At 49.2% G+C, this 17,188-nt stretch overlaps 1 protein-coding gene across 4 annotated transcripts in view; it reads left to right on the top strand.

Moving 5' to 3' along the window:
* Positions 1–17,188, top strand: part of LOC123448466 (aminopeptidase P1) — a 42,744-nt gene that overhangs the window by 4,878 nt on the left and 20,678 nt on the right. For all 4 annotated transcript variants that reach the window (XM_045125368.1, XM_045125370.1, XM_045125369.1 and 1 more), the window contains exons 7-9: positions 3,349–3,435; positions 9,502–9,569; positions 10,293–10,356. In XM_045125368.1, coding sequence (XP_044981303.1) covers positions 3,349–3,435; positions 9,502–9,569; positions 10,293–10,356 — 219 coding nt within the window. The remainder of the gene's footprint in view (positions 1–3,348; positions 3,436–9,501; positions 9,570–10,292; positions 10,357–17,188) is intronic.

Raw genomic sequence — 17,188 nt, forward strand, 5'->3', positions numbered from 1 at the left:
GAAAAGCTGAGGTGATATGGGGTCGCCCTGTCGGAATCTGCGCCGATGCCAGATGGGGGGGGGGGGCTCACCGTTGAGCAGCACGCGAGTGCTGGCGGTGGAGAGCAGGATGGCCAGCCAGTCGAGAAACCGTGGCCCAAAATCGTACCGGTGCAGCGCCTCGAACAGGAATGGCCAGGAGATGGTGACAAAGGCGCACGCAAGGTCCAGTTTGAGTAGAGGACATGGGGAGCCTGCAATTGGTGCAACACGCTCATCGTTTGCCTGACAAGGACAAAGTTGTTGTGGAGGCTGCGGCCCGGAGTGAAGGCGTTTTGTTTCTTGCTAACTAGCCCGTCGAGCTTCGGTGCAAGGTTCAAAGAGAGCGTCTTGGCGAATATTTTGACCACCAGGTGTATTAAGCTGATGGGGTGGAAGTTCCCAATGTCCTTGGCGCCCGGCCGCTTAGGAAGCAACGATAGCAGGGCCTGGTTCAGGCGGTTGAACCCACGGCTCCGCAACTCAAACAGTTGGTGGAAGACGGCGGTGATGTCGGGCTTGAGATGCACCAGCAGGTACGGAGGAACTCGTTGGTGAAGCCGTTGGGGCCCGACGCCTTGGGCGCATGCATACATTTGACCGCATTCCGTATCTCCTCTTCCGTGAAAGGTGCATCGAGGCCGAGCAAGTTGCTGTCCGGTTCGATCAGTTGCTCAAAGTTGAGCGTGCACTTGCGGGCGGGGGCAGTACCAATGAGGTCGTTGAAGTGGGAGAACGCGGCCTCCGCCATCTCATCCTGCTTGTTGAGAACCCGGCCGGCCATCGTGAGGCTGAAGATCCTGTTCTTCTGCCGGGGATAGGAGCACTGCCGGTGGAAGAACGCGGTATTAGCATCGCCATCTTTCAAGGAAGCAATGCGCGCGCTTTGCTTGGCTATGGTGCGCTCCACGGACGAGAAGCCGATGTAGGAGAGCTTGAGGGTCTTGTGGAGCCAGACTTCATGAGGCGTTAGCAGCCTATACTCTTGCGCCTTGTCAAACTGGAGGATGAGCTCCCTACAGAGATCTAGCTTTTGTTGGACGCTTCCAACAGGTCTTGCGCTCCAACTTGTCAACTTCCGTGCGGTGGCTTGGAGACGTAGAACTAGGCGACTGGAGGGGTCGGCGTGGTCGACCGAGCTCCAGGCAAAGGGGCAGTGGTCGGAGACAACTAATGCGAGGCAGCGTAGGTGGCATTCACCGACGACGTCCTCCTAGTCTGACGTGCAGAGGACATGGTTGAGGTGGACCAGCGTGGGCGGGGACTGCGCGTTAGACCATGTGTATCGACGACTGTTGAGGTAGTCCTCTTTGAGTGCCAGTTTGTTGACGCTACGCTGGAAGCGTCCCATCATTCTCCGGTTAATAAGATTGTTGTTCTTGTCCTCGTCGCGAAGGATGAGGTTGAAATCGCCGAAGAGCATCCATGGACCCGTGCAGTCCGCACGTACGTCCCGATCTCTTGAAGGAACGCGACCTTGGCATCATCGTCTTGAGGCCCGTAGACAACGGAGATCCACCAGGAGGCGCTCTCGGGAGTGGACACCTTGGCCGTCAGGATATTCGTGGTGAACAATAGGTTGGAAATGGCCACGGCCCTGCTCTTCCACGCGAGGAGGATGCCACCCGGAGTTCCGTCCGCAGACAGGTACACATACTCGTCGAATTCAACGCCCATGGTCTCTAGCACGGCCCGGGAGTAGACCAGCGCCATCTTAGTCTCCTGTAGGCACACGATCGACGCGTCGGTAGTAGCAATGAGCGAGCAAACAACCAATCGCCGGGCGCGTGCATTTAGCCCTCGCACATTCCAGATCACGATTTTTGGGTTGTATGTCATGGAACACATGTTCGACGATCGGGACGTCAACTCTAGGCTAGACCTCGACGAGGCAGCCGGCGGGCACATATGTGCATGGAGGTGAGTCAAGGCTGGTCAGCAGCTCGCGATCCACTAGTGCAGCAATGACCGCCAGGACGCTTACAAGTATGGGCGCTGCAAAAATCCCGTCGTAAGCCTTCATTTCCTCCGGTGTGATCTTCTGATTGGTGCCAATAATCCCAGCACGACTTGGACTTGGGCTCGGCGCTCCACGGTGGGAGGTACCGACACCGCCTTCTTCATCATCGCTGACCGACCGCACCGAGGCGAGAAGTTGAGGGCATGGCGGCGTGGGCACTTCCCTGGCGTGGGCAAGGCCGCCTGAAGCTGTCTGGTGGCCGCGGCAAGAAAATCGCCAAGCGTTCAAGTCGTCAAGTGGGTGTCGCCCAAGTCGTCGAGTGGGTGCGCCTTGCTCGGCCGCAATCTATACAACGTGATGGGTGGCGTGGTAAAACGACCCGGAATCGCGTGGCTCCTGGCAGCGACGTGGGCTTCAGCAGGGCACTGTGGGCTAGCAGGCGTTGGCCCGGAGCATGGCTCGACGACACCAGGAAGGGCCCCCCGTGTTGGAGCTGGGCCGTTAGCATGGACCGGCCCGGCTGCAGCGGTGGCGTCGCTTTGTAGCACCGTGGCTGTTGGCGCCGCATTTGAATCCGGCTGGGAATCGAGACGGGGCAGAGCCATATCGCATGCATCATCCGCGTGATCAGTGTCAGGCCGTCAGGGCGGACCACGGCCGTCTCTGCAACAGGCAGAGGTAAAGATGGCCCCGACAAGGGATCCACCTCGGTTGCAGTACGCGTCGGTGGTTGCGGGTTGGGGACCTCGCGCTATCCACAACTGGGTCCAGAGCCGGGCGAATCGGAGGGCTTGGCGGGGCAGGCTCGGGCAGAACGTGGTCAACCTCGTGAGCAGAAGGCGACAGGGAGTTGGAAGGCGTTGTGGGCCCTTCGGCAGCCGTTATGGGCCCAGAGCCGGGCGAATCGGAGGGCTTGGCGGGGCAGGCTCGGGCAGAACGTGGTCAGCCTCGTGCGCAGAAGGCGACAGGGAGTTGGAAGGCGTTGTGGGCCCTTCGGCAGCCGTTGTGGGGCGAGCGAGTAGTTGAAGTGCACCAGTTGGCCAATCCAAGGGATGTACTGATCATAATTGTGTGTATTGATCATATCCCTTTTGACTATGAACATATATTATCGCATTAAACAAACGTTTCATGTTAGAAGTACATCCTGTAACTGTCACGCAGAATATAGATATAATAGTTTGCACGGTGAAAAGTGTATCTTGTTTAAGCATTTTTTTTCTTATTCCACACTGTATTTTTGCACAAGCACATAGTGTGCATTTCAGTTAATACGTACGGGTATGTAAGATAAACTATATGCCCTTGCAAGTTTAATCATTTAGTATTTTTTGCCTAAACATTTTAATTTTGTTGTAATGATGATATAGAATCCTATGGAGCTGAATGGTTTGAGGAAGGCACACATTCGGGATGGCACAGCTGTTGTGCAATACCTGGCTTGGCTTGATAATCAGGTCAGTTAATTAGACTTTTTACTTTTAAATAAATGCCGTGTGACTTGAAACATGCCATAACCCTACTGCTTCCTAGGATCTGACCTCTAGGGTTTTAAACCGCCTTCCCCATGCATGGGAACTCCAGCAAGAGATCCTAGTGATGCGGTTGCCCCCCTTCACGGCCCCATCCTTTAGTTTCTACCATTTTCATAGCCCAAATCCTCTTCTCACCAGGCTAATCAGCTACAGCTACTACCCTCCATGTCCTTTGTGACACCACCGTCCGTCATCTCACCTCCTTGGGCTGAGCGGCCTCGACAATGTGACCGCAAATAACCCGACCTGGTTGATCTCATCCGTGCGCTTGAGGACCATGCACTTGCTGGTTTCTGTGGTTCTCGTCCGATCCTACCAGCCTAGTTCTCTGCTCTAGCATGCTCTTGGAGCTCACCAGGTTTGTCCACATTATATGAGGGGTGCTGTTCGTGAAGCTGCTCTTGAGGATGAGAGGATGTGATTTACACATCAAAAGGTGTTAGAGCTTTGCCGACAGTAGAGGGGACGTATGCCTTGATGGCTCTTGTGCTTCCCAAGGAGCAGGAGGGTAAGTTGGGGTTGAGAGTGAAGAGGAGACAAAAGATGTGTCTACTTGGGATAGTCGAGGATGGGTTAGGGCCATCCCTATTTTTTGGATGGGATAATCCAGCTTAGGTGTTTGTTTGGTTCAAGGGATAGAGATGGTTGGAATGAGCTGGTTGGAGTGTTGGTTGGTGGATGAACATGATCAAGTGGGTTTGTGATGACCCTCTCATCTATGTGGTAAGATTACCCTTATATTTTGTCCTAACAAGGTTTTAAATATTACCCCTATATTTTGTCCGAACAAGGTTTTAAATCATGTTTTTCGTGGCATCGTTATAGCTCTGCCTATTTTGGAAGCTGTTTGATAGAGGCAAAGGTGTCCCGTCTTTCGATGAGATGATGTCTATCTTTTTCTGTGGAGTAGACTTTTGACGATTCGACTACGATCATGCGAGGACGTCGCGCCTTAGTAATCGCTAAACCAACTTCGAGAGGTTATTGATCATGGGGGAGCACGATCAACCTGACCATGAAGGTCTATTTCCTGCACGCAAACGAAGAACAAGCAAGAAAATAAAATTGCAATCTGAATATTGCGAATATAAGAGGAAAGTTTTATTGATGAAAGTGAAATTCTATGACGTCTTGGCTGGTCGTGGAACATAAACGAAGGACACCAAGTTGCAGCTATGACAAACTTCTAATCTAAACAAAATCCATGTCCAAACGGCGCCCTAAGGGCTGTATATATAGGGAATAGAGGGGAATTTCATGACCCCTTGGAGATTTCGTGACAACTCGGTTTCCTTGCACATACGGATTCTAGAAATAATCTATAATGTGGTATTTTGAAATTACCTGGGCCTGGTCTAATAATAAGGTGACACAACATCTATAATAGCCTATGGTCGAAATTTATGAAGTGTCATCTTATATATTTTGTTCAAGCTTTCATGCTTTCATTATGGTGGCTTCGAAGTACGAAAATTAGCATTGAAAGCTTCATTGTTCTTTTTTACGCGTGCATCTTTTCTTCATGTTTGTTCCCGCTCCAATGGCCATCCTTCTTGTTCATGCTAGGTCCTTCATTCATAAGTAAAACAAAAGTATCTAATATAGGCATCATCATATATTCATGAACATTAGAAGGATTTTCAAGAAATGGAAGTACCTGGTAATTTAATTGGCATGCGCGAGCTCTAGTAATTGGTCTAGTATGTATAACAGAGGGGATGCGGCAATAAAAATGATATTGATGTCTTCATCACTATTTACAATACCGTTTTTAAAGTAATGTAAAAAATAAGTGTCTAACTTCTTCAAGGTCAAGCTTTCATGCTTACATTATGGTGGTTTCGAAGTATGAAAATTAGCATTGAAAGCTTCATTGTTCTTTTTTACGTGTGCATCTTTTCTTCATGTTTGTTCCCGCTCCAATGGCCATCCTTCTTGTTCATGCTAGGTCCTTCATTCATAATTAAAACAAAAGTATCTAATATAGGCATCATCATATATTCATGAACATTAGAAGGATTTTCAAGAAATGGAAGTACCTGGTAATTTAATTGGCATGCACGAGCTCTAGTAATTGGTCCAGTATGTATAACAGAGGGGATGCGGCTGTAAAAATGACATTGATGTCTTCATCACTATTTACAATACCGTTTTTAAAGTAATGTCTAACTTCTTCAAGGCGACACTTATTTTCAATGCAGCATCCAATCTTTCTTGGGAGGTTGTTTTATGTTGGAGCTTCGGCCGGTTGGTGACTTCTTCAAGGCGACTCTCACCGGCACTGACGATGTGACAACCAAGAAAGAAAATAAACCACCATCCATACGTTAATCAATAATAAAATGATGTGATAGAGTCAAAGGTGTCCCGTCTTTCAATGAGATGGAGGCTATCGTTTTGGTGGAAGTCGACTTTCATGATCCCACTACAAACGTATGAAGACGGAATCATGTTATTGACCTTAGCCTTAGGAATCGCTAAACCAACTCCGAGAGGGTATTGACCACGCCGGAGCATGATCAACCTGACCATGAGGGTCTATTTCCTGCACGCAAACAAAGAACAAACAAGAAATTGAGGATGCAATCTGGATATTGCGGATATAAGAAAAAAGCTTTATTGATTGAAGTCGGGTTCTGTGACGTCTTGTTTCTGGTCGTAGAACACAAATGAAGAACACTAAGTTGCAGCTATGGCTAACTTGTAATCTAAGCAAAACCCAAGTCTAAACGGCGCCATAAGAGTTGTATATATGGGGGATTAAAGGGGAATTTTGTGACTCTTTGGAGGAGGGGTTCGAAACCAACCCTAACTCAGTTTCCCCACACATACGGACCCTAAAGACAACCTATAATGTGGTATTTCGAAATTACATGGGCCTGACCCAAAAATTAGGGTGATGCTACGCCTATAATAGCCTATGGACGAAATTTATGAAATGACATCTTGTATATTTCGTCCTAGCCTTCATACTCTCCTTATGGTGGCTTCAAAGTGCGAAAATCACCACTAGAAACTCCATTGTTCTTTCCCCACGCGCACCTTCTTCTCCATGCTTGATTCCATTCCAATGGCCATACTTCTTGTCCATGCTAGGTCCTTCATTCGTAAGTAAAACGGAAGTATCTAATTTAGGCAACATCGTATGTTCATGAACATTAGAAGGATTTTCAAGAAACAAAAGTACTTGGTAATTCAATTAGCGTGTGCGAGATCTAGTAATAGCTGCAGGGGCTGTGGGTGTAGCAATAGTATGGATGTCCTCAGCATGATGATTCTCCTTAGTCAGACACACTCCTTGAATGCCTGAGCTGCCTCCCCCTTGAGCTTCCACCACTTAGTTCTAGCCAGTTTGGCGCGCTTATTCCGCCAGACACGAATCCGAAAGTGAGAGTCAGCCACCACAAGCTTATGCCGAGGGACAAAACTCTCGCCACCCAAGGAAATCTGCCACCATCGGTAGAAGTTGCACCACTCTCGGCACAATCGGCGAGTCATCCATGGAGATCATGTTAGGGCATGTACAATGGTTTTATCTTAGGAGTACCATGTAGGATAAATGTTTTGGTGGAGGGGAGAGAAATCATAAGAAAAGGCTTGTCTTCTCTTATATCTTTTAGCCCAATATGTCTCACCACGTTTTTAGGAATAGCTAGTTATTGAAGATAAGCCAAGAGATAACCCATTGTAGACACGCATTTTTTGTCATCTCTAAATTACATGCAATGCTTAAGAGAAGACTATCTTATCAATCATTGTACATGCCCTTACCGCTTGTAGGAATCGCCACACAGCAATCTACCAACAGCAATCCCTCTTAGGCTCAAATACCACCAAAATCTCAGTCTATTGATGCCCATGTGCATCCGATTTATCGAAATCAGGGAAAAGTAGCACAGCAAAGATGAATTTTGGTTCATAGGAAGGTAATGAAAGCATATGTACACAATTTACGTGCTTTCCTGCCTAGAGCATCTCTCGCAGCTTCCCAAAAAATCTTTCCCTATAAGTGTGTATTGGGGCTCTCCCCATAAATTTTTTTGGTATTCACAGGTGTTCTTCTGTAGTAGATCCTTAATGCAACTTTCCCTATACTTATTATGACATGTGCTACACCTGTCAGTGGCTTATTTCTCTCTCGTGCACGGAAGACACCGGTGGAGCTTCGACGATCTGTGGCACGGTGGGGCGGGGGCTCGGTGCGGTAGCCAGCGTAGCTAGTGGCCGACGATGGTGGTCCGGCGTCGGTCTTGCGAGCATTGACGGTGGTCCGCCGGTAATTAGTGGTGGCGTGCTGACGTGCCATGCATTGGAAAAAAATATAAGGGAAAGATGGGGTGTTTTTGGGTGAGATCCTAAAAATTATTGGGCTTAGGGAAACTGGTGGATTGCGTTTTTTCTGTCAACTTCTCCTATACGTGATTTTTTTTGAGAATTGGGGAGCTGCTGGAGATGCTCTTGTAACTTAATTTTAACTTGGACGCTCACAAGCCCAGATTACTACGGGCGTGTTTGGTTTCCCGGGTCGCACCTGGCTCGTACCTGGCATGCAAAATCGAGCGTGTTTGGTGGCCTGGACGGCTTTCTCAGCCTGGCCCGATAGATGCAAAAGAGGCCTCCGAGCCAAGCTCGCGGATACGCAGGAATCGGGCGTATCTCGCAGCCAGGCCCGCGCTTGCATCACGTATTTTCCTTCCCCCTTTCTTTCTATCGAGCACACAACCCACCGCTGCCGCTGCCGCCGCCCTCGTCTGAATCCTCTCGCGTGCAGCTCGTCAGACTGGTCCGTCTTCGCCGACGGTCGTCTGTTTCGCCGCCGCCGACGGTCGTCTGTTTCGCCGCCGCCGCTGGTCGTCTCCCTCCCTCCGATCCCCTTTATCCGTCCCCCGTCCCCCCCCCCACCCCTCCCCATCTCTCGCCTCGGAAGCTTCCACGAGCTCTCGGGGAGAGAGATCACAGCCCCGTCCCCCCTCCATCCGCCATGGCCCTGTGGCGGCGCAGCTCGTCCTGGTTCACGTCCTGCTCGCGCGCGCCGGCCGGCATCATCGGCGGGAATGAGGCCAAGGTCTCGTCCGAGGTCGCCCCGGAGGACGCCCCCGACCGCTCGTCCTGGCTCACGTCCTGCTCGCGCGCGCCGGCCGGCATCATCGGCGGGAACGAGGCCAAGGTCTCGTCCGAGGTCGCCCCGGAGGACGCCCCCGACCGCCGCCAGGAGGAGAGGTGGTCCCGCCTGCTGCCGGAGCTCGTCGGATCTCGTCACGCCACTGGTTGTCCTGTCCGCCGCCATCGAGTCTCTACCACCGGCATCTCCTCTCGGCTGCAGCGTACCAAACAACATCTGTTCTATCTAACATCTCTCGTGCATCCATATCATACAATCTACCAAACACACATCTTAGCTCATCCTTGCATCAACCCAACCAGGCCATGCTCACCCAGTATCCCTCGTGCAATGCAGGCTAAAGCCACTCAGGCAACCAAACACACCCTACATGTTCTCCTGCTCACAAACCCAGATTACTACATGTTTCCCCTATATTATGAATTGTTTGTGCGGCAGATAGTAACAAAATGGTAATGAAAATTCAAAGAAGTATGTTGCTTAATATCCAAAGACTGTTTTTTGAGAATTTATGTGTATTCGAGTGAGGTAATTTAATCTCACCATTCTTATGCAAGAGGTGAGTTGATCATACTTATTCCATTCTATCTCTCCAACCAAACGCTAGAATGGAACCTTTCTACTCCATCTGTACGGAACCAGTCCCATTCCAGCACCATTCCGCTGGAATGGAACCATGACACTACAGTCCACTTGGTTCTCCAACCAAACACACCCTTAATTTGCATCTAATATGGAGCTCATGTACTTTGATGATGTGGCATGCTTACCAATGATCCTGGTCACAACATGCTTAGTTGGTATTTGCTATTTGGCGATTTGCTTTATGTTGCTTAATTATTAATTTTGTTTTCCTCCAATCATAGATGCAAGAGAACTATGGCGCCTCTGGTTACTTTAGTGAGGCCAATGGATCACAGAAAAAAGATAATTTGTGAGTTTACCCTTTTATTTGTGCGGTTTGTTTTTTGTGCATCTTGTGAGCTGTCTTTAGTCTAAAGCTAGAGTCCAGCATTAATACACAACTAAAACTATTATATGTTCCTAGAGTAGGCTGCTATACATTTTATGTGGTTCTCTCGAGTGGGGATTTGCATTTGAAGTGCATATGTCTTATAAGACTGAGTGGCTTTATGATAAATGAACTTATGATTCATCATTGACCAATGTTTTGTAACGGAACACCTAATTATGTCATCATGATTATATATGATAAAGAGACTTAACTGGTTCATGATGGTTATGGGGAGCGCCAGTGTCATTTTTTCAGTAGTGGTATTGATAAAAATTGTGGTTCCTTCAAATATCTCACTCTGGCGTCTGATTGTTTTAATTGACCACATGATCTGTTTCTACTGCAGTATTACTAGTGTGCACTTCTATTGTTGGCTTCTTGTTACAACAATAACATATGTTGGTTCTACATGCACATTCCTTGTATTTCCAAGTTTCAACTATCAAACCGAATTTCTTTTTACATCTTATTTTTCAGTACATGAAAAAGATCTTGCATCCATGCTACGTGATTTATTTGCCCTACCTTGTTTGCGCTCTGCATCCTAACAATAAACACATGCATATGTTTTACTGTTGTTTATTAGAGGGACAAAGACCAGGGTAGATTTGATTGTGTTAATCTGCTCCTTTTGTACTACAGGGAAATAAAACTTACCGAGGTTTCCGTTAGTGATAAACTTGAAGCCTTCCGTGCGGAGAAAGAGGTATTTTGTGGTATTTATGGAATTTACTATCCCAACAAGTCACTTGATAGTATTTACAGAATCTGCTTAAACATAAACCACTTTTCATGATCCTATCAGCCAGTTCTACTGACTTCTTGCGTGTCCCATTATAAGTTTGTCACAACGGTAAATTGAGGCTTAAGATAAGACCCCCAGGTGCCTTTTAGTTTTATCCACAATTCAAATGTGGGTGTTTTGTTTGTAGAGAATAAATATGCAGTTACTATGTCGAGGCATAGTAGCCTTGTTCGATGGTCGAGTGTGTGATTCTCGTCTTGGGGTCGATCGACCTCGATCGAGGATCGGGGACAACATCGAGTCGAGCTAGATCAATTGCCGGATCGCGACCCTGATCGATGGACGCTGACCTTGATTCATTCATGGGAAATTGATGCTTACCAGGTAATCGTACTCCAACAATTTGAACTCTTTCGGCCTGCTGGAGTCCGCCCTTCCGCGATCCGTTGCTCACCTGACGGCCATTTGTGTCGTTCGCTGCTGTATGCGGCGTCTCCCGTCCTGCTCCCGCCATTAATACGCCGTACGCGAGCGGCTAGCCACTAAAGATTTTAATGTGGATTAGTGAAGCACGAGGCAGAAATAATGGCGAGAAAGGCAAACAGGAGAGTGTGGAGTCTGATGTGGGAAGCTGGAGCTTGATCATGCCAGACTCGAGCTTTGAAGATGAACCACGAAGAGATATTTGGGGATAGTTATGCGACCAACGGTTTGTGGGAAAGTAATAATCATGCAATCGACTACTTGTGGCCCCACTTTGTAATCAATTTTTATTTTTATTTTGTGAAATTTCAGACGGGACAATTTATGTTGAGAATAGCAACTTAATATTATTAGGAGGCCAAAGCCAACATATATACATGTACAAGAGGATGCCAAAAGTCCAGAATACAAAAGGCCAAGGGACATCATCAATATAACTCTAATACCCCCCTCAAACTCATGGTGGATCCATAACACCGAGTTTGGAGAGGTAAAATACATGCTGCGCTGCTCTAGTCTGGGCATTTGTGAAGAAGTCTTCTAGCTGTAAATCAGAAGGCACATATTGAAGAGCAATAACATGATCCTGGACAGCAACACACACAAAAGAAGCATCAACACCAATATGCTTGGTAAGCTCATACTTTACAGGGTCCCGCGCAATACTAATAGCACCTGTACTGTCTGATAAGAGGGTGGTAGGTGTAGTAACAGAAACGCCAAAATCCTCCAGTAACCATCGCAACGAAGTCACCTCTGCTCTCAAAAGAGCCATAGCTCGCAACTCAACGGGCAAATGCAGTCTATTTCTTCATCTTCCAGGCAATGAGAGAACCACCAAGAAAGACACAGTAAGCAGAAAATGAACGACGATCTGTAGGATCACTAGCCACCCGAATAGGCGTGGAGTTGTAACGAGCTGGAATGAGGAAAAAAGAGACGGTGAGAGATCGTGCCACGAAGATATCGTAGAACACGAAGAAGGTGACCATAGTGAGCCGAAGTGGGAGAAGAGACAAACTGACTCAGAATATGGACATGATGGGAGATATCCGGACAAGTGACAACAAGTTAGACAAGACTCCCAACAAGATGACGATAACGCGTCAGATCAGACAAGGGCTTACCATCAGAAGCACGAAGGTGAACATTGAGCTCCATAGGAAGTCTCGATAGTGCGCTTATCACTATGAGCTGCATGAGCAAGAAGATCCTGGATATACTTCTCTTGAGAAATAAAGAAGCCATCGGAGGTGGAGGAAACCTCAATCCCAAGAAAGTAACAAAGAGGACCAAGATCATACATAAGAAACTGCTCATTGTGACGGGCCTTGACAAAGGCAATGTACTCAGAATCGTCGCCAGTGATGATCATGTCATCAACATATAGAAGAAGAGTGCGAGCACGAGCAGAAAAGTGAACAAACAACGCTGGATCATGAGCATTGGACAACAAACCAGCTGCAGTGACCACAGAGGCAAAATGCTCAAACCAAGCACGGGGGGCTTGCTTAAGACCATAGAGAGAGCAACGAAGACGACAAACCATGCCACCAGGAACTCAATACCAAGAAAGTAACAAAGAGGACCAAGATCAGACATAAGAAACTGCTCATTGTGACGGGCCTTGACAAAGGCAATGTACTCAGAATCGTCGCCAGTGATGATCATGTCATCAACATGTAGAAGAAGAGTGCGACCACGAGCAGAAAAGTGAACAAACAACGCTGGATCATGAGCACTGGACAAAAAACCAGCTGTAGTGACCACAGAGGCAAAATGCTCAAACCAAGCACGGGGGCTTGCTTAAGACCATAGAGAGAGCAACGAAGACGACAAACCATGCCACCAGGAACTCAATACGTAGGTGGCGGCTACATATAAACCTCCTCACGCAACTCACCATTAAGAAAGGCATTCTTAACATCAAGCTAAGACACAGACCAATGGCGAGCAGAGGCCATGACGAGAAGTGTGCGAACAGGGTCATATGGGCCATAGGAGCAAAAGTCTCATTGTAATCATGACCATGCTCCCGCTGAAAGCCACGAGCCACAAGAAGACCTTTATAACGCTCAAGAGAACCATCAGAGCGAGTCTTAATCTTATAGACCCACTTACAAGTGATGGGACGAACATGAGGAGGAAGAGATACCAGATCCCACGTGCTGGTGCGCTCAAGGGCAGCAAGCTCCTTTGCCATGGCAAATTGCCATTCAGGATGAACAACAACATCTCGATAAGAAGTCGTCTCAACAATGGTTGAAAGACCAGAGCGAGAAGGAGAATATCGATCAGGGGGCGGACAAGGCCAAGAACGAACACCATAAGTCGGCTGAGAAGAGGAAGATGACACATCAGAAGTAGAGGGCACATCAGTAGCCTTATCCTCGACACGTCGACGACGTGTATAGTGGAAAGGAAAGTAGGGGAGAGGTGGAATATCTACAGGTGGAGACGGGGAATGTATCGGTGATGAAGGTGGAGAAGAGGAAGGTATCGGTGATGAAGGTGGATAGTCATGAGATGAGGGACGAGAAGAAACCATAGGAGAGGACGACGTCGGATCTGCAACAGTGGGACGAGGAGTAGGAATACTAGGCACCGAGAGAGGCATATCCGAAAACGTAAGAAAAGAGATGTCCTCCGTGGAAAAGGTCGAGGATGATGGACGTGGGTAGAAGGGACGAGACTCATCAAAGGTGACATCCCGAGAAATAGGCATCTGGCGATCGATAGGATCCCAACACCGATAGCCCTATGCTCATCAGTGTATCCGAGATAGACATACTCAACAGACTGAGTGCTTACTTTGGTGTGTTCAGGAGGGGCAAGCAAAACATAGCAAACACAACCAAACAAACGAAGCACCAAATAATCAGGAGAACGGCTAGAAAGACGCTCAAGAGGAATACCACGCCGTAGAGCAGCAGATGGCTGAATGTCGATGAGATAGGTGGAAGTGGTAACAACCTCAGCCCAGAAGTGAGGCGGCAATCATCATCGCACGCGCCGTCTCAAGGTGACGATGCTTGCGCTCAGCCACACCATTCCGAGCATGAGCACCAGGATAAGAGAACTGAGCAAGAGTACCCTGCTCAACATGGAATCCTCGCAGCGCATGAGAAATATACTCACCAGCTGAATCTGCGTGAAAAACACGAATATGAGTGGAAAACTGTGTATGAACCAATGGCAACAATTTTTTTTGTATATAGGTAAGACCTCACTACGAGATGACATGAAATAGATCCAAGTGTATCGAGAAAAATCGTCTATAAAGATAATATAGTAGCGATGACCCCCTTTTGAAGCGAAGGGAGCCGGACCCCAAACATCAGAGTGAACGAGATCAAAAGGCCGCTTGGACACTAACTCACTATAAGGATAGGGTAGCTGAATCTGCTTGCGAAGCCTACAACCTAGACAATCCAACGAAGCATTACTGGAGACACACCCCAGAACATCGCGATGAACCGAAGACGAGAGACGAGAACCACATAAATGGCCAAGACGATGATGCCACTGCTGACAAGTGCTGGTAGATGCGGCAACAGGGGCTGTGAGTATGGTGGGGGTGGCAGCGAAGGGAAGGCGAAGCCAGTCAAGCTCCAAGAGCGTCGAGGTCCAACACCAAGAAGAGCGCCTGTGCAACGATCCTGTACAGAACACGAATTGAAGTCGACAATGACCTTACAACTAGAGTCAACAATCTGACCACCAGATATGAGCTGCATAGTAAGTCGAGGAACATGAGCTATAGAGGGAACATGAAATGAAGAAGTGCTAAGAGTGCCTCGACTAGCTACAAGGAGGGGAGTGCCATCCGCCGTAAGAACACGAACAAGAGACTCGACAGGTCGAACGGAGGTCAAAGTAAAAGAACCAAGTCATATGAAAAGATGCTCCAGTATCAAGAATCCATGGGGATGTATCTGAATGGGTAGAAGGTGGTTTCTTTTTGCCAGAAGAGTCAGTCACGGAATCTACAGAAACTAGCGGTGAAGAATCCCAAGCATCAAGCAGGCATGTCATCGTATTGTGCAATCTCATGCGTAGACAACAATACGTCAGAAGAGGTCGAGGTAGAAACACTTCCGACGATGAGCAGTTGCCACCACCCGTGGAAACCGCGTGTAGAGTCGATCGAGAGTAGCGAGTCGCCGCATAGCCGCATGTGGAAGCCAATGGGGGAGTCGACGTAGAGCGCTCACTGCCGCGCACAGAAGCCGCGAGAGGAGTCGATGTAGGGCGACAATCACCAGGTGTGGAAGTCGTGGGAAGAGTCGACGAAGAACGACCAACACTATGCAGAGAAGCGGCTAGAGGAGGCGATGCAATCGTCGAAGAAGTCGATGTGGAGCGGCCAACAACATCGGTGGATGTCGCAAAAGGTGTCGATGAGCGACAACCACCATCTCCAAGCGGGCGAGCACCAAGCACCGAGGAAAGGCACATGTGCAAGACGGGATCAATATATGGATCACCGTCGGAACATCGGGCAGTGAGGAGGCGTACCTGACGAAAGCACTGTATCTGTTTAAATTTTTTTTTCTCTCTTCTTTTTAAACAAAAACGAAGACTGAGCAGCCTGGCCGCCCACCAGCAGCCCAAAGTAGAGGATTCCGTGCAGGGAGCACGCACACACACATGCAAGTGGATCGATTGATGACCTCGTAGTCAACGCATGCTAGCGTGAGATGGGTAGTCGGTAGTACCGGAAATCAAGCGGCTACTGGCTCGGGAGAGCGGCAACTGGCATCGGTGAAACGAAGGCTGGCACCAGACCAGATCGCGTGCAGGGTATAACGAAGGATGGACGGCGACAGCCCAGGCGGCAGCGCACCAGGAGGGCGGGCGGCAGCAGCTGCGCAGGACGAGGCCTGCGGCCGGCAGCCGCGGAAGGCAGCAGCGGCGTGCATGGGGCCGGCTGCCGGCGGCTACCTTGGAGGAAGATGAGCGGGTAGTGGCTGGATCAAAGTCCGATGCACACAACGCTGAATCAATTCGCTGTGGATTGCACGGGAGTGTAACAGTTAGCCAACGGCTGGATGTGATACTCTTGTAGCTAGAGATGACACATGCAAAAGCAGAATCACAGGCCGGCAGGGAAGGGAGCAACGACGTCCGTGTAGGAGATTTGATCGGGAGCAGTGCGAGTTGTGCGGTGCCTAAAAAGATACTTGAGCTATAATACAATGTTGAGAATAGCAACTTAATATTATTAGGAGGCCAAAACCAATATATATACATGTACAAGAGGATGCCAAAAGTCTAGAATACAAAAGGCCGGACATCATCAATATAACTTGTGCTGGAAACGTTGGGGTCTGAATTTGATGGGTCCACTTACCTCCCGGCCGATGGCACGCGTAGTGGCATTCTCCTGGCTTGGAAAACCAGGGCTGCCACGCTCTCTGACCTCCAGTTCACGTAGCACGCGGTGACTGCGAAGGTGCGCGTGCCCAATGGCAACCCTTGGTGGCTCACCACGGTCTACGGGCCCCAAAGCGACCAGGACAAACTGCTGTTCCTTCAAGAGCTGCGCGACATTCGCGATACCAGCCCAGGCCCATGGATGCTGTGCGGGGACTTCAACTTGATATGTCGTGCCTCGGACAAAAGCTCGGGCAACGTGAACCACCGCATGATGGGTAGATTCCGCCGCGTCGTCAATGACCTTGCCTTAAAGGAGGTTTACCTCAATGGGCGTCGCTTCACGTGGTCTAACGAGCAATCCCGTCCCACGCTCGTGCGCCTTGACCGGGTGCTCTGCACCGCAAACTGGGAGGACAGTCATGGCGAGTGCCACCTCCGCTGCCTGGCATCCGTTGTCTCCGACCACTGCCCTCTGCTTTTGGACTGCTCGCCCATGCCATCAGCTCACAAACGATTCCACTTCGAGGAGTTTTGGATGCGTCTCGACGGCTTCCACGACACGGTAGCCGCGGCCTGGGGCTCGGTGTCCGACCCAGACCCTTTCAGGCGTCTGCAGGCTACGGGCCGCGCCCTCACGAGCTGGAGCGCCAAGTCCACGGGTAACATCAGGAACAAGCTTGCCATCTACCGTGAGCTAATCCTGCGCTTCGACCAAGCCATGGAGATCCGCACGCTCTCCCCTCCGGAGGATTGGCTGTGCAAGCAGACCAAGCTATCCTACCTGGGCTTGGCTTCGCTTGAGCGCACGATTGCCCGACAGCGTGCTCGCATCTCCTCCCTCTCGGACGGCGACGCTAACACAAGCTTCTTCCACAGGCAATGCACATATCGTCGGCAGAAAAACAGAGTGTACAGCCTGCTTGTTGATGGG

Source organism: Hordeum vulgare, chromosome 4H, assembly GCF_904849725.1.
Source record: "Hordeum vulgare subsp. vulgare chromosome 4H, MorexV3_pseudomolecules_assembly, whole genome shotgun sequence".
NCBI classification, from domain to species: Eukaryota; Viridiplantae; Streptophyta; class Magnoliopsida; order Poales; family Poaceae; genus Hordeum; species Hordeum vulgare.